This window comes from Ambystoma mexicanum, chromosome 10, assembly GCF_040938575.1.
Source record: "Ambystoma mexicanum isolate Mex_15411 chromosome 10, UKY_AmexF1_1, whole genome shotgun sequence".
NCBI lineage: Eukaryota > Metazoa > Chordata > Amphibia > Caudata > Ambystomatidae > Ambystoma > Ambystoma mexicanum.
Genome location: NC_090932.1, coordinates 1,357,486,020 through 1,357,510,885, shown reverse-complemented (window position 1 = coordinate 1,357,510,885; position 24,866 = coordinate 1,357,486,020). Strand labels below are relative to the sequence as shown.

Below are 24,866 nucleotides of genomic sequence, written 5' to 3'. Positions count from 1 at the left end.
GCGAGGAATCCAACCAGGCAGTGGCAGAGGAAACCAAGCAAAAGTAAATGATATTGATTATGGCATTGGTCGTAATTAATCAATTTGGAGTTGCTAAATTATGCAATTTAAAATAATTATGGCATACCTTGTTATATTCCTTGCGAGGAATCCAACCAGGCAGTGGCAGAGGAAACCAAGCAGTGTCTTAAATTTGTATGTGTTGGCGCAGTGAGACTGGAAACACTCCTCCTTAACACTACAATATGTTCATTGTTTCTCGTTTTTGTTAGGCACCTCTTTTTAGGGTGTAAAAATGGATGGTGCATATGTCTCTTAGCTGTAAGGCTGGTGTTATCACTACCCACAAAACAACATATTGTGGATAGTAAGCAGAGGCACAGGAATTTTTGATCATCATATTCTGAGATGGTTATTTTGATGCAATTATCAGCCTTACACACATCATTAGAAGCCTGTTCTCCTGGCCCTTGAATTACTTCATTAAAGTGGCACTTCAGCTCCAATCAGCATGCTTTTTGACCCATTGTTTTTAATTGCCATTAATCCATCAGCAAATGTTGTATTCTTTCTGAATTTGACAGCCACATCAGTTATGACACGAGCTATTTGTGTTTTAGAATACACGTGACATGAGTGATTTTCCAGTGGCATAAAACATACATTTTTCTCTGCATAGAAGTACGTTTGCAAGGTACTTTGGCAGATGTTGATGTCTTGGACTGGTTGATGCGTTTTCTGTATAGTCACATATGACTGTATCATCACATATGACATATTTTATTTAAGATTATGGGCCTCATCACGAGTTGGGCGGTAACGCCGGCGGTATTGCCGCCAGTGCTATTAGCCCTACCGCCAAACCCCCAGCGCTATTGGCACCGGATCACGGGTTTGGCGGAACGGTTAGTGCCCATTCCCCATTAGGCCCATTCAGGAATTCCTCATTCCCCATTGGGCCCAATGGGGACAATTGGCGCTATTGCCGCCGGCGGTAACAGCACCGAAAATCATCAATTTTGCTTCGGATTTCCCCCAGCTCAGAGCTGGGGGAAATCTGCCATGGCCCTGATCTGGCTGACCTTTAAACGCGGCGATAATAGCGCCACTGCCGCATTTAAGGGTTACCGCCAGACTTGTGGTGATGCCCCATGTGTTTGGAAAAAGTGTCTTAAGATTTGTAAAGAATTGCAGTGGCTTGGAAGAAGACATTCCTTTCCAAACTCTCTTCTGCGACGGTAGTTCACTAAATATGCATGCTCACAAAGTTGCTTACCTCATTAGTCAGTTGCACAAATAGAAAATAAGGTGCGCACAACAGCCAACCAATTCCACACATAGAAAAAAATAATTAGCGGGAACATTGGCTGAGAGCATTGTATTTTGATTCAATGAATGGGACGCCACACTTCACTAAGATAGCCACCATGGATCTAGAAGGCGAGGCTCCATACGGGGGAGCTCCTCTTCCATTGCCATGGCGGCCAGCAAGCAGGAGCTGCAATAATGCAACTGCAGCGGTGAAAGCAGGTAAGTGAGGCCGGTGGTGGGAGGCACTGGAGGATATTTGGACAAGGGACAGAGGGAGTAAGATGACTGGGTGGGGTAAGCAGCCAGCATATTGCTCGGAATGCGGGCTGCAGCCCACGTTCCAAGCAACTTGATTGGTTGTTCACCCGTTGCCGGGTGGTAATTGTGGTATCATGTAAGCCTTTTTGGCTCACCTTAATTCCTACGCTATCCAATCAAGATATCCACAATGCAGCCTCTGTATTCTCTTGTCTTGTAGTCTTTTATTTAGCAATTTGCACTTGTATATCTTTGTTTTGCATGTGTTTTGCAAATACTTTATAATCGCATATGGTCTTATTTTTAACAAGCAACTTGATTTTGAAATGTAACGCCCTTCAACCTACGTATTGTAATCTCTTCAGCCGTGATTGCCTGGGTTTTGCAAACATGTGGACAGTGCTAAGTGCATGTTTGCCAGTAACACATCGGATGTAATTTCTTCTGTTTTCCATGTGAAGGTCTGAAGACCCCCAGTAACTGTGAACTGGTGGTCGGCGGAGAGCCACAGTGCTGGTCAGAAGGTCGATGCCTCCTGTTTGATGATTCCTTTCTGCACACAGCATTTCACGAAGGTAACGAATCCACTGTTCACTGAAGACCAGAGGCTTCCATTTTTATATTGTATTGTTTTAATCTTTGAATGACTTGCTATTAGAGCTAGGAGTATTTTTCCAGAAAATCCAAATCCGCGATGCATATGTTGGACGGTGTTTATGGGTCGGTATTATCACTGGGTACACATTTATTTAAGCAGACGTAATTAGACTTGACTGAAAACTCTGCCATTTCGTAAAGTGGTGGAATCTAATCTATTTCCTCACCTTGGCTGTGCTGGCATTATTTCCTTGCGTGCCCTGAAGTGATCCTTTGCAAGTGGGGCTTGTACAATTCAAGATAATTACATTAAATAACTCGAACTATTGTAAGCAGCAAGATTTTCTGCAAAAATGGAATTAGCTGTTTTTTCGCCAAAATACTTTCAGCAATAATTCCTGACTTTGAAAAATATATCGCAGATAGTTTAGGAGTTTTGAGTCATGAGTTTAGTTTACAAAAATGGATTACAAACTGCTGTATATACTAGGAAGTGACATTAATTTGGCGATGTTAAACCACCATATCCTGGGTTTTGCCTTAAAATTCTCTGGCACACGGTCATTTGCCAGGAACTGTCATTAGATGTCAGACATTGGCAGCTATGATGAATCTGACGATATGCTCTCTCCTTTCCCTGAGATAACCTCCCCCCATGTGTCAAGGTGTCGGCAGCCGCTACCTGATCCTGACTCGGGAGAGGCTATATGAGTGAGGACCACCTGGGGGGGATGACTCTCTGGGAGATCATATGACTTCTATCATATCAGATGATATTGTTGGAGAAAACCACATGCTCTGCGTTCCTTTCCAGGAATGTTTCCTCAGCCCCCCATGCCTTAATGGCATATTGTTAGACTCATTTTCTACCTCCTAAAAGATCGATTGTGATTAATCCCCAAACTACCATTAGGGAGAGTATGTTGACAACTAGGACAAGGAAGAGGCAGGGAGTAGTAAGGACTCAATATCCACATCTTTCAAGTCATTCAGAAAGCAACTCAATAATGACTGACACAAGAATGAACAACATAGTAATGAGGGTCATGAATACCGGGCAATCAACGCAGCGGTCTAGTTGTTGGCAAATGTGTAAGCAGGCCCGGAAGTTCAAATACGTCCCAGCTGCAGCTGATGAGAAGGGTGAGGAGAGCTGCAGAGGCGGGACTGTCCCGCAACCGGTAAAACCACTGAGCACTATGCTGAAGGCAAATGGGTCTTGGCAGACGACCTGTAGGTGAATCCGAGAAGGGAACGGAGAAACTAGGGTGCGGAGGGTCCATTGCTGAAAGAGAGAGCAGCAGGAACGGTGCACTGTGAAGGCTGATACGAGAGTGCATAGCTTGTTGGGGCAACTTGCAAAGCCAGTACACCGAAGCAGGGGAGAACGGAGAAATGCTGTAGACAACCGGTAAGCCCTGGGAAGGAAAAGGATTACTAGATTGCCGGCAAGTATATTTCACTCTGCAGAAGCAACAGAAACAACCAGTGAACCTAAAAGGAACAAGTGGGTTAACGGGTGGCCAAATAAAGTAAATCACTTCTTGAGAACACAGAGCAAGGGAAAGAGCACTGTTACTAAAGAGGTGAGAGTATTATGTGAGAAACCAAAGGTTGTGTCACAGACCAATCCCAGGGGATCTGTCATCCAGGTGGCTGGGGCACGGCCATCCCTATTGGACCCAGACCCTGGGGGTGGACCAGTGGGGGCAGATCACCTGGATGAAGGGTCCCTGGGGAGTGGGGCACCCGGAGGAGGGACGTAGTATCCCTGTTCCCATTTTCCTGTAGAACACCCTCATTCCATTTTCTATTTAAGAACTTTACCTGCCCCCCTTTTCCCACACACTCTGATACACGGACCAAACCTGTGAAGGGAAGACAAATGCACACAGCCAGTCTGGTTGGCATGTCCCAGTATCAGGATCAGGGTCAGGGTCAGGCAGAGTCAGGCACTTGATCCTGATGACTTACACCTGAATCCTGTTACCTATCCCCACTGGGATAAAAGGCGGAGCATGAGAGCACCCGGAGAGCGAGGCAAAGCACACGAGCAAGGCTTGAAGGGCATCCGAAGCAAGCAAGACCAGAGAACGGAAGGACAGGAAATACCGGGAAGGTGGTGCGACCATGGAAGCAGAGCAGACGGGACCAGGAGGTGAATGAAAGGCAGTGGTCCTACCATCTGCAGGGTGAAGGTCGCTGCAGAATCCCAAAGGGGCAACTACCTGCTACTGCAGAGTGTCACGGCAGTACCTCCTTCATGTGCGTTGTAAGGACTTGAAAGGAGGCAAGCTGCGCTGGGCGAAAAGTCTTGACTAGATGGAAGCTCTTCATAATCTGTATCAACCACTGCCGGTGAGTGAAATGGGAGACCGGCTTGTGTTGATAAATGAAAAGGACATTAACGTTTGAAGTGCTCGCTGGGTTGTCGGAAAAAAAGCGTGAGCAAAAGCACATTGTAGCAGGAATGATGAATGACAAGATTGTATGTGTGAGAGAAGCTGGAAAAGAAATCTGAAGCACTTGATAGAGGAGGCAAATAGTCAAAGTGGTCATATGAGGGTAAAGTCGAGGGTACAAGCCACCCTCGTATAGTCAAAAGTCTTTGACAAAAGATGAAACAAAGTATAAAGCTAACCTAAGGAATTATTAGCCCTGTGATGCTAAGAAATGCAGATACCAGGTCTCACGAGAGGAGGCCAGTATAAACCTTTGAATTGTATCCAGTATTGTGGGTTGTACGTAGGATGGCAGCCGTGAGAAAGAGAAGGCTGATTGTTGAAAATAAACGCACTAGCTACAATATAACTGAGTAACCCGGCGGTACACGATTGCCTATCAGAAGTCTCTGTATAGAACTGGCAAGTACTTTCAATTTAAAGTGTGAAAGATTGCAAAGTAACAAGTGTGTTGCTAGCGGTTTGAAGACTCGCGCCCGATCGAGAGAAGACAGAACTGCCTACAGAGGAAGGTCTGAGCCGGAGGAGGGGGGACCTGAGTGAATCAGTGAAAGTGCACCAAATATTTGTTTAAAAAGACATTAAAAGCTTGTGAGTGTTATAAGCTAGTAGAACTGGTAAAGGTTAACTGAACTGTGATTTGAAGGCTACAGTGAAACTGCTTCCTGATGCCTATAGACTCAAGGGGTGCTCAGTCATGCCACTGGTTCTCCTTGTCCCGTGATGTAATGTGGGGAAAAGAGTGCACTGGTTCAGCAGTCCTGAACTACCGAAACCTTTTTGCATATTTTAGTTTGCACTACACTCTTTTGTTATACATATCATTGTCCCACACCATTTTAGTTATATAAGAGTAAGAATTTGGCAATAGGTTTATTAGTATAGGCCACCACTAGGACAGAGTTTACTTTACTTTGATGGTCTTAGCTTGCTCCCATCCTAGTTTTAGGTTTAGATTGGGCGTTTTTCTCACACATATACTGTTCAATAAACACCCTTGGATTGCACTCCTTGTGTCTGATGTACTTCTGATACCATGCCTTCCTTACAATTAGCAAAGCAAGTTATCCATGGGTTATTGAATCCCAAGCTGAAAGAAGGAGTGCCTTATATGGTAAAGTCCTGGCAAAAAAGGATACCCAGTGAAGTTAAGTATATGTATAACAAAGAATGTTTGTGTAACAAAGTCCTGGCAAGCAAGTTTACCAGGTGAAGTTTAGTATTTGTGCATAGTTAGGCCCTTGCAGGAAAGTATGCAAGGTGAAGATTGATGTTTATATAATAAAGTCCTGGTAGGAAAGTGCACCGGGTGAAGTGAAAGTTAGGCATTTGTGTGACAAGGGGAGAGTATCCCAGGTGAAGACCAAATACCTATTGCAAAATAACCCTTGAATTAAATTAACTATTTTCAAATTGTACTGCGAGAAAGAGGGTCCTTAGTAAGAAACACACACACCCTTGGGGTTTGCAATGTGTAAAAAGGGAAGAGAAAGCTTGGGGAAGGGAGCTGATACCCCAAGAAAAGTAAATACACCAAGGGGAGAGAGTAATCCTCTTGGAACCTAAATGTTCTTTTGAGTTGGTGACTCTTGATGCAAAGAATCTGGGGAAGGAAGCTCATCCCTGGAATTGTTAACATTGTTCATCGGAAACCTTTTTGTTGGATTGGATCTTTGTGCTGAACTTGAACATTTTAACAGTTTGGAAATTCAAGAGTCAATACCCTTACACATTGGAGTTTATTTAGATAATGCGGGCCAGAATAGGATTACGGACACAGGACAGACCTTTTGTTTGGACATCTGGACACTGGACAGGTTCATTAGTTTGGTTGATGTAGTGAAATTCCTCCCAGATTAGGGCTAGTGAGGTATATTCCAATCCCCATGTTTGTTAATAAAGGTTTGTAACCACAAGCATCTCTCCTGTGCCCACGTCTCATTCCTGGCTCCAAACACAACATTACACTTAGGCACCCTGCTGTGATTTCCATGCTATGCCTAGGTATTCACCCTATTGCCAGGTATTGCAACATTTGACTTTCTGCAGTGTCAGATTATCATTTCATAGCAAATTTGATTAATACCCCCGGATTTTTGGTGGGGTATTAATAAGGACTTATCCTGATATCACAGGTTTTCAAGCTACGTGAGCTAAAGTTTGTTCAATTTCTAGACTAAGGACTAATTGAAAATCCACTTGAACAGGAGGATATTCAGTTCTCAAACAACTATAAAGTTAGTCTCAAATGCAGGCAATCATATTGGAAAAGAGCAACTGAAATGTTTTTTTTGCCGCTTAGCCATAAAAAACTGCCTTTCTTGTGGCACAGAAGGATACTTCTCAAGACCTTCCTCTTTGCCTCTGCCTTTGCCCCCCTCTGCCCTGTTGATCTGTTTCTTCTCATGGCCTTGTGCACCTAGCCACCCTCTTTTCTTTTGGGCCCAGGTACCTGCGCACCCTGCCACCCTCCTGCACTGCCTCCAGGCCACCATCTGCACTAGGGTTCTGTATCTGTACCCATACAGTCCCCCTCCCACCTTCCTTCTGCACTTATCAGATATACCTTTCTGACTAACTTTCACCTGCCACTTGTTGGCTGCACTACCATGGTTTAAAGCCCTTATTTATTATTTTTTCTATTTAATATTTATTTGTTTTCTCTCCTCTGCTTTGCACTTTCCACTTCCCCCCCTTTCGCTTGCACTTTTCCCCCATTTTCCTTTCCCATGCACTTGCGCTTTCTTAACTGTCACTGGGCCTAGTAAGATTGCTGTTTTCTGTTTTTTTTCTCCCTTGATCCCCTCCCTTTGTGCCTGGTCGCGCTCTGAAACACTTGTGTATTAGCGCGATATAAATAAAATATCATTTCATTCCATTTCATTTGATACAATCGACTGCCCATCATCTTTGAGTGGGATGCTAGCTTAATCTTTGCTGTGTTAACCCTTAGAACAATGAAAACTTTATGGACTAAAAGCACCCCCTTTGTGAACATCGATTAAAATTCACTACATTTCTGCTGCCTACATTCGGAACCAAATAAAGCCACGCCTCACCACCGACTAGAACCGTCAATACAAATTCCCCATTCCTACAGTGGTTGCTGGCTTTACAACCATTCCGTGGGGCATTGGCGTTACTACTGACAGAAGAAATGCATTCTTCCTATGTTAAAACTTTGGGTACGGTAATGTAACAAATCACTTTTAATGACTGCATAAAGAGGAGTTAAAAAGCTGGTGACTTACCCATAACCCCTCTGTGAGCATACATTATGGCCATAAAACAACCCCCACCCAGTTGTCAGTGCCATACCACTCTCATGTGGCAGGCATCAGCTTAGAGGGTATCCTGGTCCGTAAACCAATCAAGGGCTGGACGAACGGAAGATAATCTCCCTAGCAACCAGACGAGAAGGGGTATACAAATAGCATGTTGTTGAAAAGGGGGAGTTACCATCGGGACTTGAAGAAGAAAGGATCACTAGACCCACTGAACCTGTAGACCCTTGGAGAACAGAAGAGAAAACCAATTCTCCATTGAATCCTGAATGGGAGACTGAATCTGTACCTATTCTCCAATAAGTGTCATGATCACTGCTTCCAAGGAGCCAGGACCAGCCCAACGTCCTTGGAAGCAGGTCCCTAATCCTAGGCACCAGCCGGTCCCCACGGGGACCTTTTGGACCATGTCCTGGCGCCGGTGGCACCAGGCTCATCAGAATCATCGGTCCCGGCACTGGAAGCGCCGGGCTCATAATATGTGTGCAGATGCTTGGGTGGACTTGCCTGCAGCAGACCATGCTGCTTACTTACCAGCCTCTTAGAAGTCCTCTGTGAACAGGAACTACTTTCTTACCTGGGTGGGGCAAGCTCCACTCCCTGGATTCAGCACTGGAAAGCTTCTGGAACTGGAACTCTTTTCTTACCTAGGCGGGGCCGTGGAGGAAGACGCCTCATCACTCCAAGGCTATTTAAACCACACCCGATAGACGAAACGTGCTTTGCGTTATTCTGCATCTGCAGCAGAACGCTCACCGAGTCTGTTCCAGCCTTTCTTCTTACGATCCCGAATCTGCAAGAGTCATACTCACCATTCCTGCATCCTGAATCTGCAAGAAGCATACTCACCATTCCTGCATCCAGTCGACAGCAGCACCTGCAGAGACAAGAAACAGCAGGTTAGCAAGGCAGCCTTATCTCGCAGTGCTACTCACCTGATCCATCGGCTGCGGTCATTTTCGGCACGCTGCACCTCCGCCTACGAAGACAAAAGCATTGTCACTACTTACCGGCACTCCGTGAATTCTGGATTTCTTCACACTGCATCGCCGCCTGCGGAGATAAAAGCATTGTATCTACTTACGGACATTCTGCGGACTCCGGCGCTGCAAACCAACTTCTGAAAGACAAAAGAAGAGACATTAGACAGGTATTTACTTACGCCCATCGCGCTCTTCGCAATAGAACGCCTGCTCTTCAGCACGAACTACGCTGCAAGGAAAAGACAGTTAGAGCGCTTGCATTTACTCACGCATTTCCAGGCGCTTCACTCCATCTTCCTCAAGAGTCCTGCAAGACAAAAGGGAGAAAAGCATTATACGAAGTCCTGTTCAATGTTAACGTGCCTTGCACCTAAAGACTATAACGACTAAAAAGGTGTCTGGAAACTCACCGCTCGTGCAGTTAACGACGGTGACGGTCTTCTGAGTCCAAGAGGCCTATGTTTCACCAGTGAAGGAACTGGCAACAGCGCCCTGCACCAGACGCAGATGGAGAGCCCAGCATTCACCTATCTAAGGTCAGCTCGTTGACCTGGGGGCTCTACGGAGAGGGAGAGAGAGGAAGAGGAACATTGAACAATCCAGACCATTAACCCCCATATTCTTTCACCTGCAGAAACCTCACCCTACGAGTTCGACACACAGTGCGAAGAGGTTCGACCCCAGAAGCCCATCGGGTTCTGCACATCACCTTTCGAGTCACAGACACCTTCCTGCCAAGATCAGCGCCTCTGTGGGAATCAGGTGAGCGTTACAATAAGTCCTGAACCTATGTGTTGTGCCTATTGGACCTGAAAGCACTGCAGACCCCGAAAGCAATGTGAAACTTAAAAATTCTGTGGACACCAAAAAGCACTCAACCCCAACAAGCTTTGGAGCCCAAAAACATTGGGGCCCCGAAAGCTGTGTTAATACCAAAAGCGTTGCCATCCCCCAAATTGCTAAACTCACTGTGATCACTGAAAGCACTGGGCATCCCGAAAGTATTATTAACTCTTAAAATGAAGAGACCTTCAGAGCACAGAAAACAATGAAAATGCTGTTAACCCCAAAGACATTTTGAACCCTAAAAGCAGTCGCTGAAAGCACTGTCAACCGTGAAAGGCTCTGAGAGCCTCAGAAGGGAGGTGAACTGTGAAAGCACTATGATCACTGAAAACAGTGGGAACCCCAAAAGCTTTGTGAACCCAGAAAATGCTGGGCCCCTAAGAGCGCTGAGAACACTGAAAACAATGACTACCCGAAAATTGATGTGGATATGCAAGAATGTTAATCCTGAAAGAAGTACCCAAATTGAAAAACAGGCTTCTGCAAGATTGAAAATTCTGTAAGGAAACCAATCACACAATCTGTTGGGTGTCAAGCTGGCAAGCGTTCTGGTTCTGCTCAGTGAACAATGGGACCTGTATCACAAATGCCATAAAGAGATGCTGATCTTCAGTCACCTCCCTGCACCTGGTGATTTTTGGCATTCTTGCGCATGCTATTGATGCCCATCACGTATGATTATCTGTTGACACTGTGCCGCTAAATAAGTACTTGCAGTATGCTATCGAACACCTGTGGCCAACATACACTGCAACATGGTAGGCTTTACCAGACATTTTACTTGAGTGGGAGATAACTAGCATTTAATGAGACCCCTCCAGGCAGAACCCTCCACCGCTTATCAGAGAGCCCCGATTCCCAGACTCCTGCATCTTGTTCCATACTATTAAACACTAACATATTGAGCTACTGCAAGTACATATTTGGTATTTTATTAGTAACACTTTCATGACAAAGAACATAAAACAATACAATCAAACCGGGAAAACCAAAATATTAAGTTATAAAAGCTTTACCTAAAACAACTGAATTTGAGGGATATGAAATATTTGCAACCTAATTATCAGTCAAGGTACAAAGTACAAATACAGATCTGCAGGCAATACCAATTAAACAGGGGAAAGGAGGTCAGTATTCAAAACCATCCATCTGAAACCCTGTGATGAAGTTATAAAACCTTCAACGGATCTGATAATTAGACTTTGGGCCTCATTACGACCCTGCCGGTCCAGAAAGAATGGTGGTGGTAAAACCGCCGCCACCATTCTTTCGGGACCGGCTGATTAAGAGTCCTGCAGGCAGGAGGTGTCACTCCCGCCAGGTCTGACCTGGCGGGTTTAACACCACCCGCCTGCAGGCGGACATGGAAACACTGGCTCTGTCATAGACAGAACCAGTGTATCCATTGTCCCCATCCCCATGGAGTCCTATGGAGCTCCATGCGAATGGGGATTTACACAATTCCGCCTCTGGAATTCCCGGATCACCGGGGTCGTAATGCCCCGGTGATTCCGGGAGGCGGAATGGTGACACGGGTCCGGTGGTAACCTGCCGGTTTTTCCGGCTTGGTTACCGACGGACTCGTAATGAGGACCAATAACTCTTAACTCATATCTTTCTCTCACTCTCCATGCACCAGATCTGAATGAAGCAGTAATGTTTTATATTCTGGCCAGAATCCCTCAGGCGCATTGACATTGTCACTTTGTCTAGTAACCCTTCTCTCTGATAGTGGGCGTGAAGCCAAATTACCATAGATGGTTACAGCCCAAATAGGGGCTGAAAGAGACAAACATGAAAGAGATTCTCGTCCTCAGCTTGTAAGACCTTACAGGTCGAATCCTTTACACAATCCCATCTCCTCATGTTTTTTCCAATTGCCAAGTTATCTGCTCTGGTCCAGACAAAAGACTTATCTGATGGTGCTCAGACAGATCTTTTAAATTTGGTTGTTGCCTGAGGCCGAGCATGTAAGCATCAGCCCAGTCTATCTGAGATATTTGTATCATTTATCCATCAAGTTTAAGTTTATCACATATTTTTTGTTTTTTTGTTTTGTTGGTCAACAAAGATATATACAACTCTATGTCGTGAAAATTGGGATCTAAAATTCCTGCCTTGCCCAAAATAAGTTCTTCCATTCATTACTACCTGTAGTTTGAAATGAAAGACTGGTAGAAAGGGATCCTTCTATGCCATGTTAACCAGATTTTCATTTAACTGTTACTCTTTCAACTGCACACCTGGTGGGACTATTCATTATCCTCCTTTTTTTCTGGGGGAAGGAGCCATCACCAGCTCATAGAGCTGCGTCCGGGAACCCTCGTGGCATTTATAGGAGCTTTTATAGGAGCTGTTTCCAAACCTTTTTTTCACTGATTTCAACTCTGAAGGTGTTTTTGTCCATCTACCATGTCACTGCTCCATAGGACTCAGCTGCCAAATTTTGCTCAAAATACTTTTTCAACTTCAGCGCCTACATTTTTGTTAAAATTTCAGACAGGTTTTGTGCTGACGCTTGCTGCTAATTCTGCTTTTTTCAGCACCATGTCTATGTTAGGCAGAAACCTGTGCAGTTCCCTTAGGGACCACTGCAAAAGATTTAAGACTACAGGTGTTTGGCAGTAAACCCACTTGTTAGCAGTCTGTACCACACAGATTCACTTGGTAGCTGTGGCTGAGCGGTCAGACTTACCTCAAGAAGAGTTAGGCAGTATACAGAGCATACAAAATAGGTACAGAAATACAGTAGCACAAGCAAACACTGACCAGAGCTTGGGTGTAAAAGTATATAATTATTTATTTAACACACACTTACAAAACACACTAGCACTAAATTGGTAAGATAAGTTCAAAACACAATCACCATTATCATATGTACATCCCTGATTACTTGTTGGACAAGTCTTAGTTAACACCACTTATTTCCAGACAGAGGTGAGCGCTTAACGTTCGATGGCACTCCAACAAGTTAAATAAAAAGGGAGGGAAAAGCAGAATTATGGAAGCGTACACACTAAACACTTTTTAAAGAACCACAGCAAGTTAGGAAGGCCCATCAGTAGACTGTGCAAGGACGTTTAGGTGCCAGGTCCACTTTCAAGGGAGCCAGGCGGAAGATGCCCAAGATCAGACAGTTATGTCTTCGAAGTTTGTGGCGGTAGTTCGAAAAAGGTTTAGTTCAGTGCAGAAAAGTTAGCTAAGGTGTCCCAGGCTAACCCAGGTTCGAGAGACGAGGATTTAATACACCCCGTTCAATCGGTTGCAAGGGAAGCCAGGCGGAATACGGTACCTTAAATGGAGAGGATCCTCCAGCGGGGGCAGTTGTTCTTGGCAGCAGGTGCAAGTCGCAGCGTCGTCCAGAGGAAGAGAAGATCTCGTCGTGGAGAAAAGATGAAGGTCATTGCACTGCCAGGGAAGAAACCAGCCGCAGAGTTCTCCAGTACAAAGGTCCTACCCTTTCGGTTCGTGGTAGTGGCGAAAACGTGGTATCCCGGTTGCCGGGGTGCTTGGCACAGGCAAGGCGGCCACGAGATGCTCCAGGAAGGCGAAAAGAAGGTAGACTGGTTATCCCCACCAGTCGAAGGAAGAAGACTCTCCGGGCTGGAGATCTCCTCTGTCGTTGGGAAAAGTGGTGAGAGTGTTCAGCAGGGCTCCACCGGTGGTGTTGTCGTTGCAGGTCGGCTCAGCTTCTCCCTCCTCGGATTCTTAGGTCCTGTGGCGACTTCTGAAGTTCCAGTCCCCAAAGCCCTGCTTTTATGCAGCACACCCCCATTCACTCAGCCTAGCTGTCAATCAAACATGCTAAGCGGTGAGCCGGCCGGCTCACCACTTGGGCCAATCACACAAGAGTGCGACTTGAGTTACCAGGTAACTCAGTCCAGGGTGCCTAAACTCCCTCCTACACCCCCTGTGGTACCCAGACAGAGTGGCACCACTTTTGGAGGCTTCTGTGGAGAAGCCCGCCAAAAAGTGGAACAAAGGGCTCCTCTTGGGTTGGAGTCAAAGAAGAGAACACAAACGCCATTTTAGAATCAAGTTCTGGCAAAAAATACCAACCGGCGAATTAATATTAAATAAATAAACCGGCGGTATGTTCGAGGCTATAAGAATTAAATAATTAAAGTTGGTAGCCTCGAACAATGGGAAAATCCCATAGAGATATATTTGCGGTCGAATATAAAAAGTAGTATCCACTGGTACCAGCCAAAACTCGATCAGGGGGGACGGAGACGTGCCCCCTCGAACAACAGACCCCGGGGCAATCGAATTGCCCCGACCAGTACGTCCACAATATGATGGTTTGTGCTGGTTTCTATTCATAATTTGGGACTAGTAAAGCCAATGGTGACTTTACATGCCCTGGGAGACAGTAGTCAGTCCCAGGGTATGGAGTCTATGTTGGGGGGTTGCTACGACCCCCCTGGGTTACGGCACGGAGGGTGCTCTGTAACCCACATCAAAAAAAGACATGAGACCCTATGGAGTAAAAGACCCCATAGTCCATAAAACACATGGAAGGTTAAAGGAACACCTCAAATCTTTTCTAAGAGTGGGAGCAAAAAGAATCTCACTCTTAGCAGGAGAGAAAAAAATAAACCCCAAAAATCCAGCAAAGCTGCTGGGGGACTCACTAGGTTTGGGAAATTAGCCTTAAAGAAAATTCTCCCTAACAGTCTATGTGGTGTTTCCTTGTTGAGTTCGATGACGGAGACCCTCCAAATAAGGAAAGGAATGCTCAATCAGTATTTAGGACCATAATGTTAGATTTGGCCCTATTTGGAACTAAACGATTCAAAGTACGGTAATCTGTTACAGCCTTCAAGTGGACTATGAGATCTTTATGGAGTCTGGTTTAACAGTGATAGACGGCACATGTTGGCATGCATCTAAGACTACATTCACTATGTCTTTAATGTAGAGGCAGAAAAGAACCAATGCTAAAGCAGCTAATAAGCTATTGCAATCTTCCGGGGTTGATTTCCCGCCTGCCCAAAACAGACCTGTGTGGTGGTCCTAAAATATAGCGCATGATGATGTTTAACCGGCTCCTGTGTATCTCCAGTTTTGGCAGTTTTACTTAGAAACTCTCCCTTAACACAAGGTCAAAGGCCAGTGAGAAGTCAAGGTACGCAACATACAGGGACATTTTCTCTGTGAAGCTAAAATGATTGATCCGATGTGTCGAGGTGAAACTCTGATCAACCGTGGACAGGCCCAGCCTAAAGCCACCCTCGGCCAAATTCAGGATTGGTTTAGCACTCATTCAGTTATGTTATGGTCACTTGTAGAGCGCACGGTCGCCCGTAGGCATCATGGCGCTAGAGAGGCAGGTAGCCACCCACAGAACAACACATCAGAGCCAAGATTGCTAAAAGATCAGAACAGGTGAGTTTTTAATGCTTTCCGAAAGGCTAGATTTGACAATGATTTCATAAATAGTGGGAGAGTATTCCACAGTTGTGCTGCTGCAATCGAAATGGCACGCACCTGACCCAAGTGAGGCGAAAAGAGGGCACAAACAGTATGCCAGCCGCTGCTGACTGCAGGGGGCGGTTCGAAACATAGCGCTCAAAGTTGGCACACAGGTATTCTGCTCCCTGATCATGTAGAGCATGATAGACAATGTAAAAACTTTAAATTGAATGCGCTGGGCCACTGCATGCCAATGGAGGGAGTGCAATACCAGGGAAATATGGGACCCATAAGGGGTACCCGTTGCCACCCTGCTGCCAGATTCTGGAGACGTTGTAGTCGGCCTACCAACCCTTTGGGCTGCGCCAGGTACAGAGAGTTGCAGTAGTCCAGCCTACACAGAATCATCGCAGCCACCACAAGAGGACGTAGCATTGAAGGAATCAGATGGAGCACCTTTCTTAAGATTTTCAACTGAAAATGCCCCATCTGGCATATCGCAGATACCTGGGCAGCCATAGACAGATTGGCAGATATGATTACCCCAAAATTTCTAACCTTGGATCTGGAGGAGATCCCACCACAAGCACCACAGTTGTGTCCGCATTCAGTCATTTAGCTCCATAAATATAATATAACTGAAAAGGTGCAGTCGAAATCAATTAAACTGATCTGTCGGAATGAAGTTATTGCATTGGTTGGACCTTTCAGGTACAAACGTACTAACAAGGTTTATACAGGAATATGGAAAAACACCACTTTCGAAGGCAGGGAAAACTGCCTTCAATAACTCAACCCACCATTTTTAGGCATACTTGAACACTGTAGGAATCATGTTTGGACCTAGTGATATGCCCATAGATAAATGGTCAATGGCCTTATTGATTTTATCTGCTTTGTAGAGAATATTACATGAAAAGGCATCCTGGGAAGATCAGCCAACGTGATTTAGTCAAAAGGTAAAATGGGTTTTAGCCTTTACCACGAGTTGAGGTGATATTTGTTGTTGATGAGGACTGAAAAGTTGCCTTCATACACTTAACAAACATACAAGAGCGATGACCCTCTGAAAGGATAAACAGGCAGAATGCCTATTCTTATCGCACTACCTGTTTACCAAACTACTGATTTCTACTGATCATGTAGCAGAAAGAAGCAGCTACTCAGCGCAAAACAGATTGGTGGGTGTTGGATACAGAAGGATGCTTGCAATGACTTTAGAAGAAGAGAAAATAGTAGTTTTCCCAGTTTCACACTGGAATTCATGACTCTGTCAACATATTTGTCTTGGAAGCAAGACCACGCAGAGTAACACAGGTTCAAATACCAGTCCTGCGCTTAGAGACAGGTCTCTGAAATTGAGCACATTCTAAAGATTAATTAATGAATTAAAGTTGTCATGTAGAACATTTGAGAACTGTGCAGTAGATTCTCAAAATGATTTTAGCCTAAGTTAGAAGCTGCACTGGCAAATCTTCATAATTTACACCAAAATTGATATGCCCTATTTCCTACGGTCAGTTTAGCCTATATTTGCAAATAAGGAGATGTTTCTGCAGATTTCAATTGGATTTATGTTTTGTTGTGCAGAAAGTAAACCCATTCTCCTGCACGTGCTGATGTGCAGTGCATGAAAGTTGACTTTTGACTCTGTGATGGAATTTCTATGAAGTGAAACTGTCACAGTTACATTTCTATCTCTCGTTGGGGGATAGAAATGCGTTATTTCGTATTCTTAAAATGAGTGTCGGGCTCCGGCACCTAGAAATGCTGACATCACCTTATAAAATAAGGTGACCCGCGCATTTCTCATTTTAAGCACATCCTCTGCACATTTTTTATTTGCGTGACTTTTTGCAGATTTGCTACTATGTGTGAGTCAAAATACCAATGGTTCCAAGCGGATAACAGAGGAAAGTGTAATGCCCGTGACAGAGGAACAGAACCCAGCTATATGTTTTTCATAAGGTTTTTAAAAACTGAACTCCAACTGATTCTGCCTTCACGCAGGATAGCAACTGAGGAATAATAGACAATCACTGGTATTCAGTCAGATTGTAACTCCCTGTAAAGTGTCTTAATATATTTGTGTAGCCTACCACCCTGAGGTGACTGCAAGGTGGCATGTAGTGCTCTACACAACTTCTAATAATAAATAACATATAGCACAAGTAGACTTTATGTTGTCTTGTGGATGCTGCCAGAAATTGGACTATTTGGGTGCACTATAGATAGAAAAAGGGTAGTTGGACTGGATTGTGATATATTCTTCGGATTGGTCAACAAAAGGACAAAGGACTGAGATTTCCTTAGGTGATCTGACCACAGTGGTGATCAGAAAGTCACCCTTGCACATTCCTAAACATTTCTAGAAACGGACCCGAAGAATCCAAGGAAGGGGCCCCTACTCCTAAAGGGGCAAAGAAACAATAAGATGGGGCATTGTCATAGCTCTGGAGGAAGGAGTGAGAGGCGGGGTCGACAGAAGAACAAATTCCTCAGGAACAAGAGATCTCAAGAGGGCCACCAATATGGTCAACTGGACAAGAGGTAACTAAAGAAGTGTCCCAGCAATGTTTTAAGGCTTTTAGTGATCAGATGACAGAGACCCCACAATCGTAGCTGAGTTAGAGCAGAGCTGGCTCAATCCTTGTAGGAGGTGAAAGGGGATATAGCGGCAGTAGGAGTGTGACTTGATACTACCGAAAGCGCCATTCAGGAGCTGGCAGATGATGCACGCAAAATAGATGTTTTTTTCCCGACCACCTTGCAATGGCCACACAAAATGTAGAGAACCAGATTGAAGCCCCCGAAAATCTTTCAAGGAGAATAAACATTAGGGTTAAAGGACTCTCAGAGGGAGTAGAGTATCGAGATTTGAAAGACACAATGAAAGAGTTTTTGTTGACCTACTGGAACTGGAGACTGGAGAGGAAGTACATTTCAGAGTCTTTTTGTGCTTTTCTTCCACGTGTGTTTGTTATCTGTAATGGGGTCAAAAAAGAGCCTTTTTGGGACATAAAAGGTATCCCACCATCAAAGACAGGGAAGGTGAAAAAGAACTCAAGTGAAGCACCGAAAAAGTAATAATAGAGGGTGACCTACATCAAAATGTAACATTTAATGCAATGTGAACCGGTATGGAAGGTAGAAAGTTACAATGTACGTCTAGCGAAACCTGGGCAAACACTGAAAGCTTCCACACTCCATATTTTGCAATTTCGCCTTCCACCTATTAATTTCAGGTTTAGGCATAGTGTGCAAGAAACCAGAATGAAAGCTCTAAATTCTAGGAACACACGTGCTTTAGATTGAGCAAAGAGTGAAACAAAAATGGCATAGAATATGGAAGGAAGCCTATGATAATAACAAGACGAAAACCCTTTAGTGAGAAAATAATTAATTTAGGGCATGTCAAGCCTTAAAGTGCCCGACTCGAACCATGGTTTGAATCCATTAAAAAAATAGTATGAATCAGCTTTAGTCCATAGGGCTGACTGGTAGTGGATTCGAACAGGACCTTTAAAATGCTTTATCATTCAAACCGATTCAAATCCTTTGAAACCTTAGACACCTATTGGTCGGAATACAGAATAAATGAGAAATTGATATAAAGGAAAAGCGAAATAAAACCAATGAAATCAAAATAAATGAAGAGATAAAACACACACACAGACTTGTACATTTTTGAGTTGCGCTATAGGTACACTTCTCTCTTCACGTGGCTCGATTCGGTGTTCAGATCTTTGGAATCATTTAGCATTTCAGCTCCAAACGGTATGAATCTTTCAAGATAATACACACACACACACACACACACACACACACACACACACACACACACACATACATAGATCAGATCTGATTAGAACAGGGTTCCCTAATGTTAGCAACCACTTCAGAATGACAAAAACAAAACATTCTTTTACAGTTTTGTCACCCGTATTCCCCACAATGGGGCAGATTAACTAACATTTGCCCCAGTGCTAAAAATTGAGCAAATGCTTTAATAGTCCAAAATGGAGCAAACCGTGTTTTGGGTCAAAATTTCAAGTTGCCAGGCATAAAAAGTAACTCTGCCTCTCAACTCTCCACATACACATAGCACATAATGTCCTACTCGCCATAGGTCCTTTATCACTAGCCATTGGCTAGTGGTGAGTGCACATTTTCAGCCGCAATCCAAATTATCTCAAAATAAAAAATGGTACTAGGGCAAAAAAATAATTTGGGTGTGTACTATGTTTGCTGCACAACATAAAATGAAGAGTGCTTACAATCTTTCTTTTCATGTTTTGCCACAAACATAGTAAATAAACCGCCTGCTTCAATTTTGCCCATGTGATTTTATTTTTTTGGGATAATACTGATTGGGGATAAACCAGTTAGCCCCGTTCAGTATTATCTAAGTTGTTCAGTATTATCTAAGCAGCAAAAGTGTGCTAAATTAATTTTCTCCACTTCCTTGCACAAGTGCAAAGCTTTGAAAATCTGGCCCCAGTGGAGTAAATTAATTTAGAAATTAAATTATGGATGTTACAATAAGTGGGAACATGTGTTCTGGGCAGCGATACTGGGCTAACTTGAAAAGGTCAATTCATGTTTTTAAGAGGATCGTTCTTAAAAAAGAGCACCAGACTAAAAGTGGGATGATATCTGAATAACCCGTCTTCATCCGATTTAAACATGTTCCTCAATTGGCTGCCACAAGTACATAATTCTGTTTTGTATCCTTCATCTAGGTCCGGCAGAAGAAGGTCCGCGTGTGATTTTAATGGTCGATTTATGGCACCCAAATGTGGCAGCAGCGGAACGCCAAGCTCTGGATTTCATTTTTGCCCCAGGGCGATGAACCTACATCCTCCGCGTACGATAGGAACCTGAAACGTGGGGTCTCGCCTCCCACAGCTGTGATTGTACCATTTCGACCAATTGAAACCTGCCTCAATGGAAAGCTTTACCACAGCACATACATAGTGTTTCTTCTTGTTTGTTGGGAATTGCCGAAAACCGAGATGTCCGGTTTTTGTTTGACTCAAAGTCGTCCATTTATCAAACCATTTGCTTATCAGGGATTTCAATTTTGCAACCGACAACGGCTGCCATCCCTTTCATTCTGTGATAAAATGCGGTTTCACTGTAGTATGTGTTATGCTGCTACTGTGTTTTTGCAGTGATCAGAAATAAGATTACACAGTTATTAATTATTATTATAATAATAAGGGTGTGTTTTGTTTGAATGTAATATACAATTTCTTGTGATCATCTTAAGAACCAATTTATGATGTGCTCGGCCTGGCGTCTTTGTCCCTGTAAAGATACATCACTTTGTGGAAAGTTTGTACATGAAGCGGAACAACAAATAATAGCCCTTGAGAAACTACTTATAAGCAATGCTTTTGGTTTGTTCACACAGATTGAGTGTGAATTGGAGGGCGGGTGAGGGACAAGGCGGTGGGGATGCCAAAGGGCAATTCAGAGCAATCATTAAACAAGTGACCAGCTTTCGAATGAGTGAAGTGTTTTGCAGTCTTGTAAAGACGTTTCTACTATTCGACGACAGCGATCCCAGCTGGGGAGGCTGGGATCAAAGTATTTATAAAGACAGTATTTTCCAAGCCTTCATTTGCAGAAGTTTTGTTGGGTTTTGCATGCTCTTGCTTAAACCAGGCAAGTGACACTGACGGGTCTCAATTGCACTACAGTGGAAGTCAGTGGCTGGCCCGATTCACTGACGAGACTGTGTTCAAATGTCTTACAAAGGAATTCCATCCTTGGACTGTCTTCTTGACTTGGGGGGGAGAGGGGGAGGAGGGTAAGGGCTCGCCAATGTACCTTCTTTTGGGGGGGAGGGGGAGTATTGCACCAATATTGACCATCTGCTAAAGCTTCTCATGGCAGCTGGCCATGAAGGGAATCTAATCTTTTAATCTGACCAAAGTTTTCCTTTTTCTTGACTACGTATACATATGTCATTTATATGTCATTGAGCCGAAGAGTGTTTGAAATACAAATTTAAAAGGCCTCTGTTGTGATGGTTGGGCACCAGCCGTTTGTCTTCTGTGTGGAAACAAACATGTTTTGTTGTGCTTTGCAAAGCAACGGACTGACATTTTGTTCTAAAATAAAAATGGATAGGCAAGAACTGAAGCAAACTGGTTATCTCTTTCTGAAGTTCTGTTGTTATACCGCTAGGGACCTCCGAACCATGGATGTAAGATTTCGGTGACTTGTAAATGAAGGATTAACTTTCTAATATGCTTAATTTTAAAACACTTTAGAGTAAAGATTAGATTTTTGTCAATAAGATACTAATGATAAAAAGTTAATATTTTTTATTTTTTATTTTATTTTTTTACATTTGTGGAGCGCACTGCAGCCCATAGACATCGAGGCGCTATTACATGAAGGCGTAAGCAGCAAGATTATGTAAACATAGGAAACATAAGGTACTTAGTTACAGAGAGAGGAGCGGAGCATAGTTACAAATGACGTTCGTCTGCCTTTAAATATAAAGGCAGGTAGGTTTAGACAAACAGCCTAGTTTTTAAGGCTTTGCGGAAGGCTAGGTGATAGTCAATCCCCCTAAGGAGCGAAGGTAGGGCGTTCCAATGTGAGGCTGCTAGGGTTGAGAAGCTCGAACCGCCCGCACGTACTCTACAAGTCTTGGGGGTAGAAATCAGGTTGGTGTAGGCAGATCTGGTGGGCCTGGCCGAGGTGGGTCGTGAAATTCTCTGGGCAAGGTAGGGGGAGCAAGGTCATGGAGGCATTTATGGGTGAGGGAGAGGATTTTAAAGATGATCCTCTGCCTAATGGGCAGTCAGTGGACCTGCCTCCTAAGGTCAGAAATGTGGTCTTTCCTGGAAAAACCTGTAGCAGCCCTGAGGGCGTTGTTCTGGGCAAGCTGGAGTTTAGCGATGTTTTTACCGGAGGTCCCACCAAGGAGTGCGTTGCAGTAGTCCAACCTGGATCCTATGATGGCCCTAGCAATACTGAGGCCATTTTGTGAGGATAGGAAGGGTCTTGCTGCGTAGATGAGTTTGGAGTAGTATGCCGATGAGGAGGCTATGGCATTAACATGCCTGTCCATGGTGAGATTAGAGTCGAGATAGACTCCTAGAGTCTTGACTGTTTGGGATACCGCAATCGGTATGTTGTCGATGGTAAAAGAGGTGTATTGTTTGTCAAGGTTGCCTAGAATGGTTGGTGACCCAATAAGTAAAAGCTCGGTCTTCTCGCTATTTAGACAAAGCCAGTTGTCTGCCATCCAGGCTTGGATGGTGGCGTAGATGGAGTTGAGGGTGTTCTTGTCCAGCTCATAGTCACCTGTAAGCGGGATGAGCACTTGGGTGTCATCCGCATAGTTCGTGTATGAGATGCCCATATAATCGAGGAGATTGAAGAGAGGCCATGTGAACAGGTTGTAGAGGGTGGGTGCTATGCAGGAGCCCTGGGGCACCCCACATTTGATGTGGCTAGGGGATGCGCATGCTGAGTCAGAGAAGACTTTCATGGCCCTTTCCTGTAGGAATGAGGTGATCCATGCGCATGCTTTTGGGGAGAAGTTGGCTGCTATAGAGAGATGGTGGCAGAGTGTGTTGTGATCAACGAGGTCGAATGCTGCAGATAGATCGAGGAGGAGCAGGAGCGCTGGTTTGCCTGCGTCACGAATGTCTTCCATTTGATTTTTCAGGTCAAGTAAAGCTGTTTCCGTCCCGTGACGAGGTCTGAAACCAGACTGCCGAAGGCCGAGAAGGCGGAGCTCTTCGAGGAATTTTTGGACTTGATGGTAGGCCGCTTTGTCCAAAATTTGCAATAGAAAGGGGACAGTAGTGATGGGCCTGTAGTTCCCTGGTACTGATTGGTCAAGTGAGGGCTTTTTGAGGAGCGGACGGACCCAGGCTTCCTTAAGATCAGTTGGAACATGGCCAGACTGAAAGGATGCATTTATGAAGAGTGTGAGGAAGGGGGCCAGAGTAGGACCGCAGTCTTGGACTAGCTGTGCAGGGCATACGTCACCTTTACAGTTAGATGGTTTGATGGTTTTTAAGAGCGTGATGACCTCAGATTCAGTGATGTCTTTGAAGTCGAAAGGCGGACAGGAGTGGGCTTTGGTCTTTTTGTTGGTGTTAGTATTCTGGTTGGCGATTAGGAGGGTCATAGCTTTTTGGTGTGCCTGAATTTTAGTTTGCATGGTATTTAGTTTATTAAACATGGCGGATTGGATGTCATTACACCATTTTTCATCTTTCTGGATGGTGGATGATGAGGTGAACGGAGTTTCAAGTTCCCTGAAGATGGTGAAGATTTCTTTGGTACTAGATTTGGCGTTGGCAATCCTATTGTTGAAGGAGTTAGCTTTAGCGAAGATGATAGCTGTAGTAAGCTCAAGTAAGTTATTTTGACATGGATTGTACCATTGTTTTTTTCCCTTTACGGGATGTTGCTGTTTTACCAACTGTAGTTTCACAAATGGACAAAAACAGTAAGAGATTATCAACATGTCCTGTTTGAAAGCCTAATAAATACCCAATAAAATTACTTTTCATGAACTTAATACAATATGTTTGGTGCGGGTTGTGAGCATGCAGTCCTTCCTGAATAGCAATGATCCAGAATGTGGAAAATGAAGAGAAGAGCCGGCCACTTCCAAGACACGCTAGAGATTGCACAGTGGAGCACCGACCCTGAGATGACAGGGTGATGGAAGTTGGAGGAGGGGATGTAAGAAATGGTGGTTCAATAGGGCAAGGGAAAGGATGTGGAAATGTGACATTGTGGTGGACGCCTCTCAATATTACAAAGCAAAATAGTGATCATAGAACGGAGTGGAGAGAAATCACAATAGCAATTGTCTGACAGGATCGAAAAAATAAAGAGAAAGAAAATGCAAGGTTGCAATAGTCTTGCAGAATCCTGCAAGCATGAACTGGGAACATTTGCTTACTGTCTAGGATGAAATCGTAAAACCTGAATTCAGGGCAAGTACATAGATTCCACCCTTTCCTGTGTTGAGTATTTTTTTGTGTATTTTGTTATTGGGTTAACATAGACCTGACATGCTAATCTTATGCTCCCACTTAAATAATCCCACCCCACAATTCTGTGACAGGCCATCACACAGTTGGCTACCGCCATTGCCGGACAGCGCAACGCCACCCCAACCTCACAACCTGAACCATCTACCAGCACAACACCAGCCAGCTCAACCCAAACAAGCCCTGTGCGACACTCACAGTGACTCGTTCACGCACAGATGCTGAACTCACTCCTCCAAAAAGAGGGCATGAATAGGACTAGTCACCAGTGCACGTCGGGATGCAGTAGTTGTGGAGGTGTTGTTGGGGTAGTGGGGTATTGTGTGTGGGGGCAGCGGGGGAGGGGGAGTTGGGGTATTGGGTGTGGGGAGTGATGATGGATTAATGCATGCTGTGTGCACTTGTGCTCCTCATGCATGCAATCCTATGCTATGTTCCGATACCCCTCATCTCCCAGCCAGCAGACACCTTCACTATGCTTGGGAATCCTCCCCCCCCAATCGACACCTCATGTCCCAGCCAGCAGACACATTCACTGTGCTTGGGATTCCCCCCCTCAATCGACACCCCTCATGTCCCAGCCAGCAGACACGTTCACTATGCTTGGGAACCCCACACCTCACTCAGCACCCCGCATGGCACTGTGGTTACACTCTCCCAGCAGCCAGGTAA

The 24,866-nt window shown here is 44.5% G+C and overlaps 1 protein-coding gene across 1 annotated transcript in view; it reads left to right on the top strand.

Annotated features, from left to right (window-relative positions):
- ASPHD2 (aspartate beta-hydroxylase domain containing 2) overlaps positions 1 to 21,311 on the top strand; it is a 314,591-nt gene extending 293,280 nt beyond the window's left edge. The window contains exons 3-4 of the mRNA XM_069619377.1: positions 2,031 to 2,144; positions 19,899 to 21,311. Coding sequence (XP_069475478.1) covers positions 2,031 to 2,144; positions 19,899 to 20,008 — 224 coding nt within the window. The 3' untranslated portion in view covers positions 20,009 to 21,311. The remainder of the gene's footprint in view (positions 1 to 2,030; positions 2,145 to 19,898) is intronic.
- The last annotated feature ends 3,555 nt before the right edge of the window (positions 21,312 to 24,866 follow it).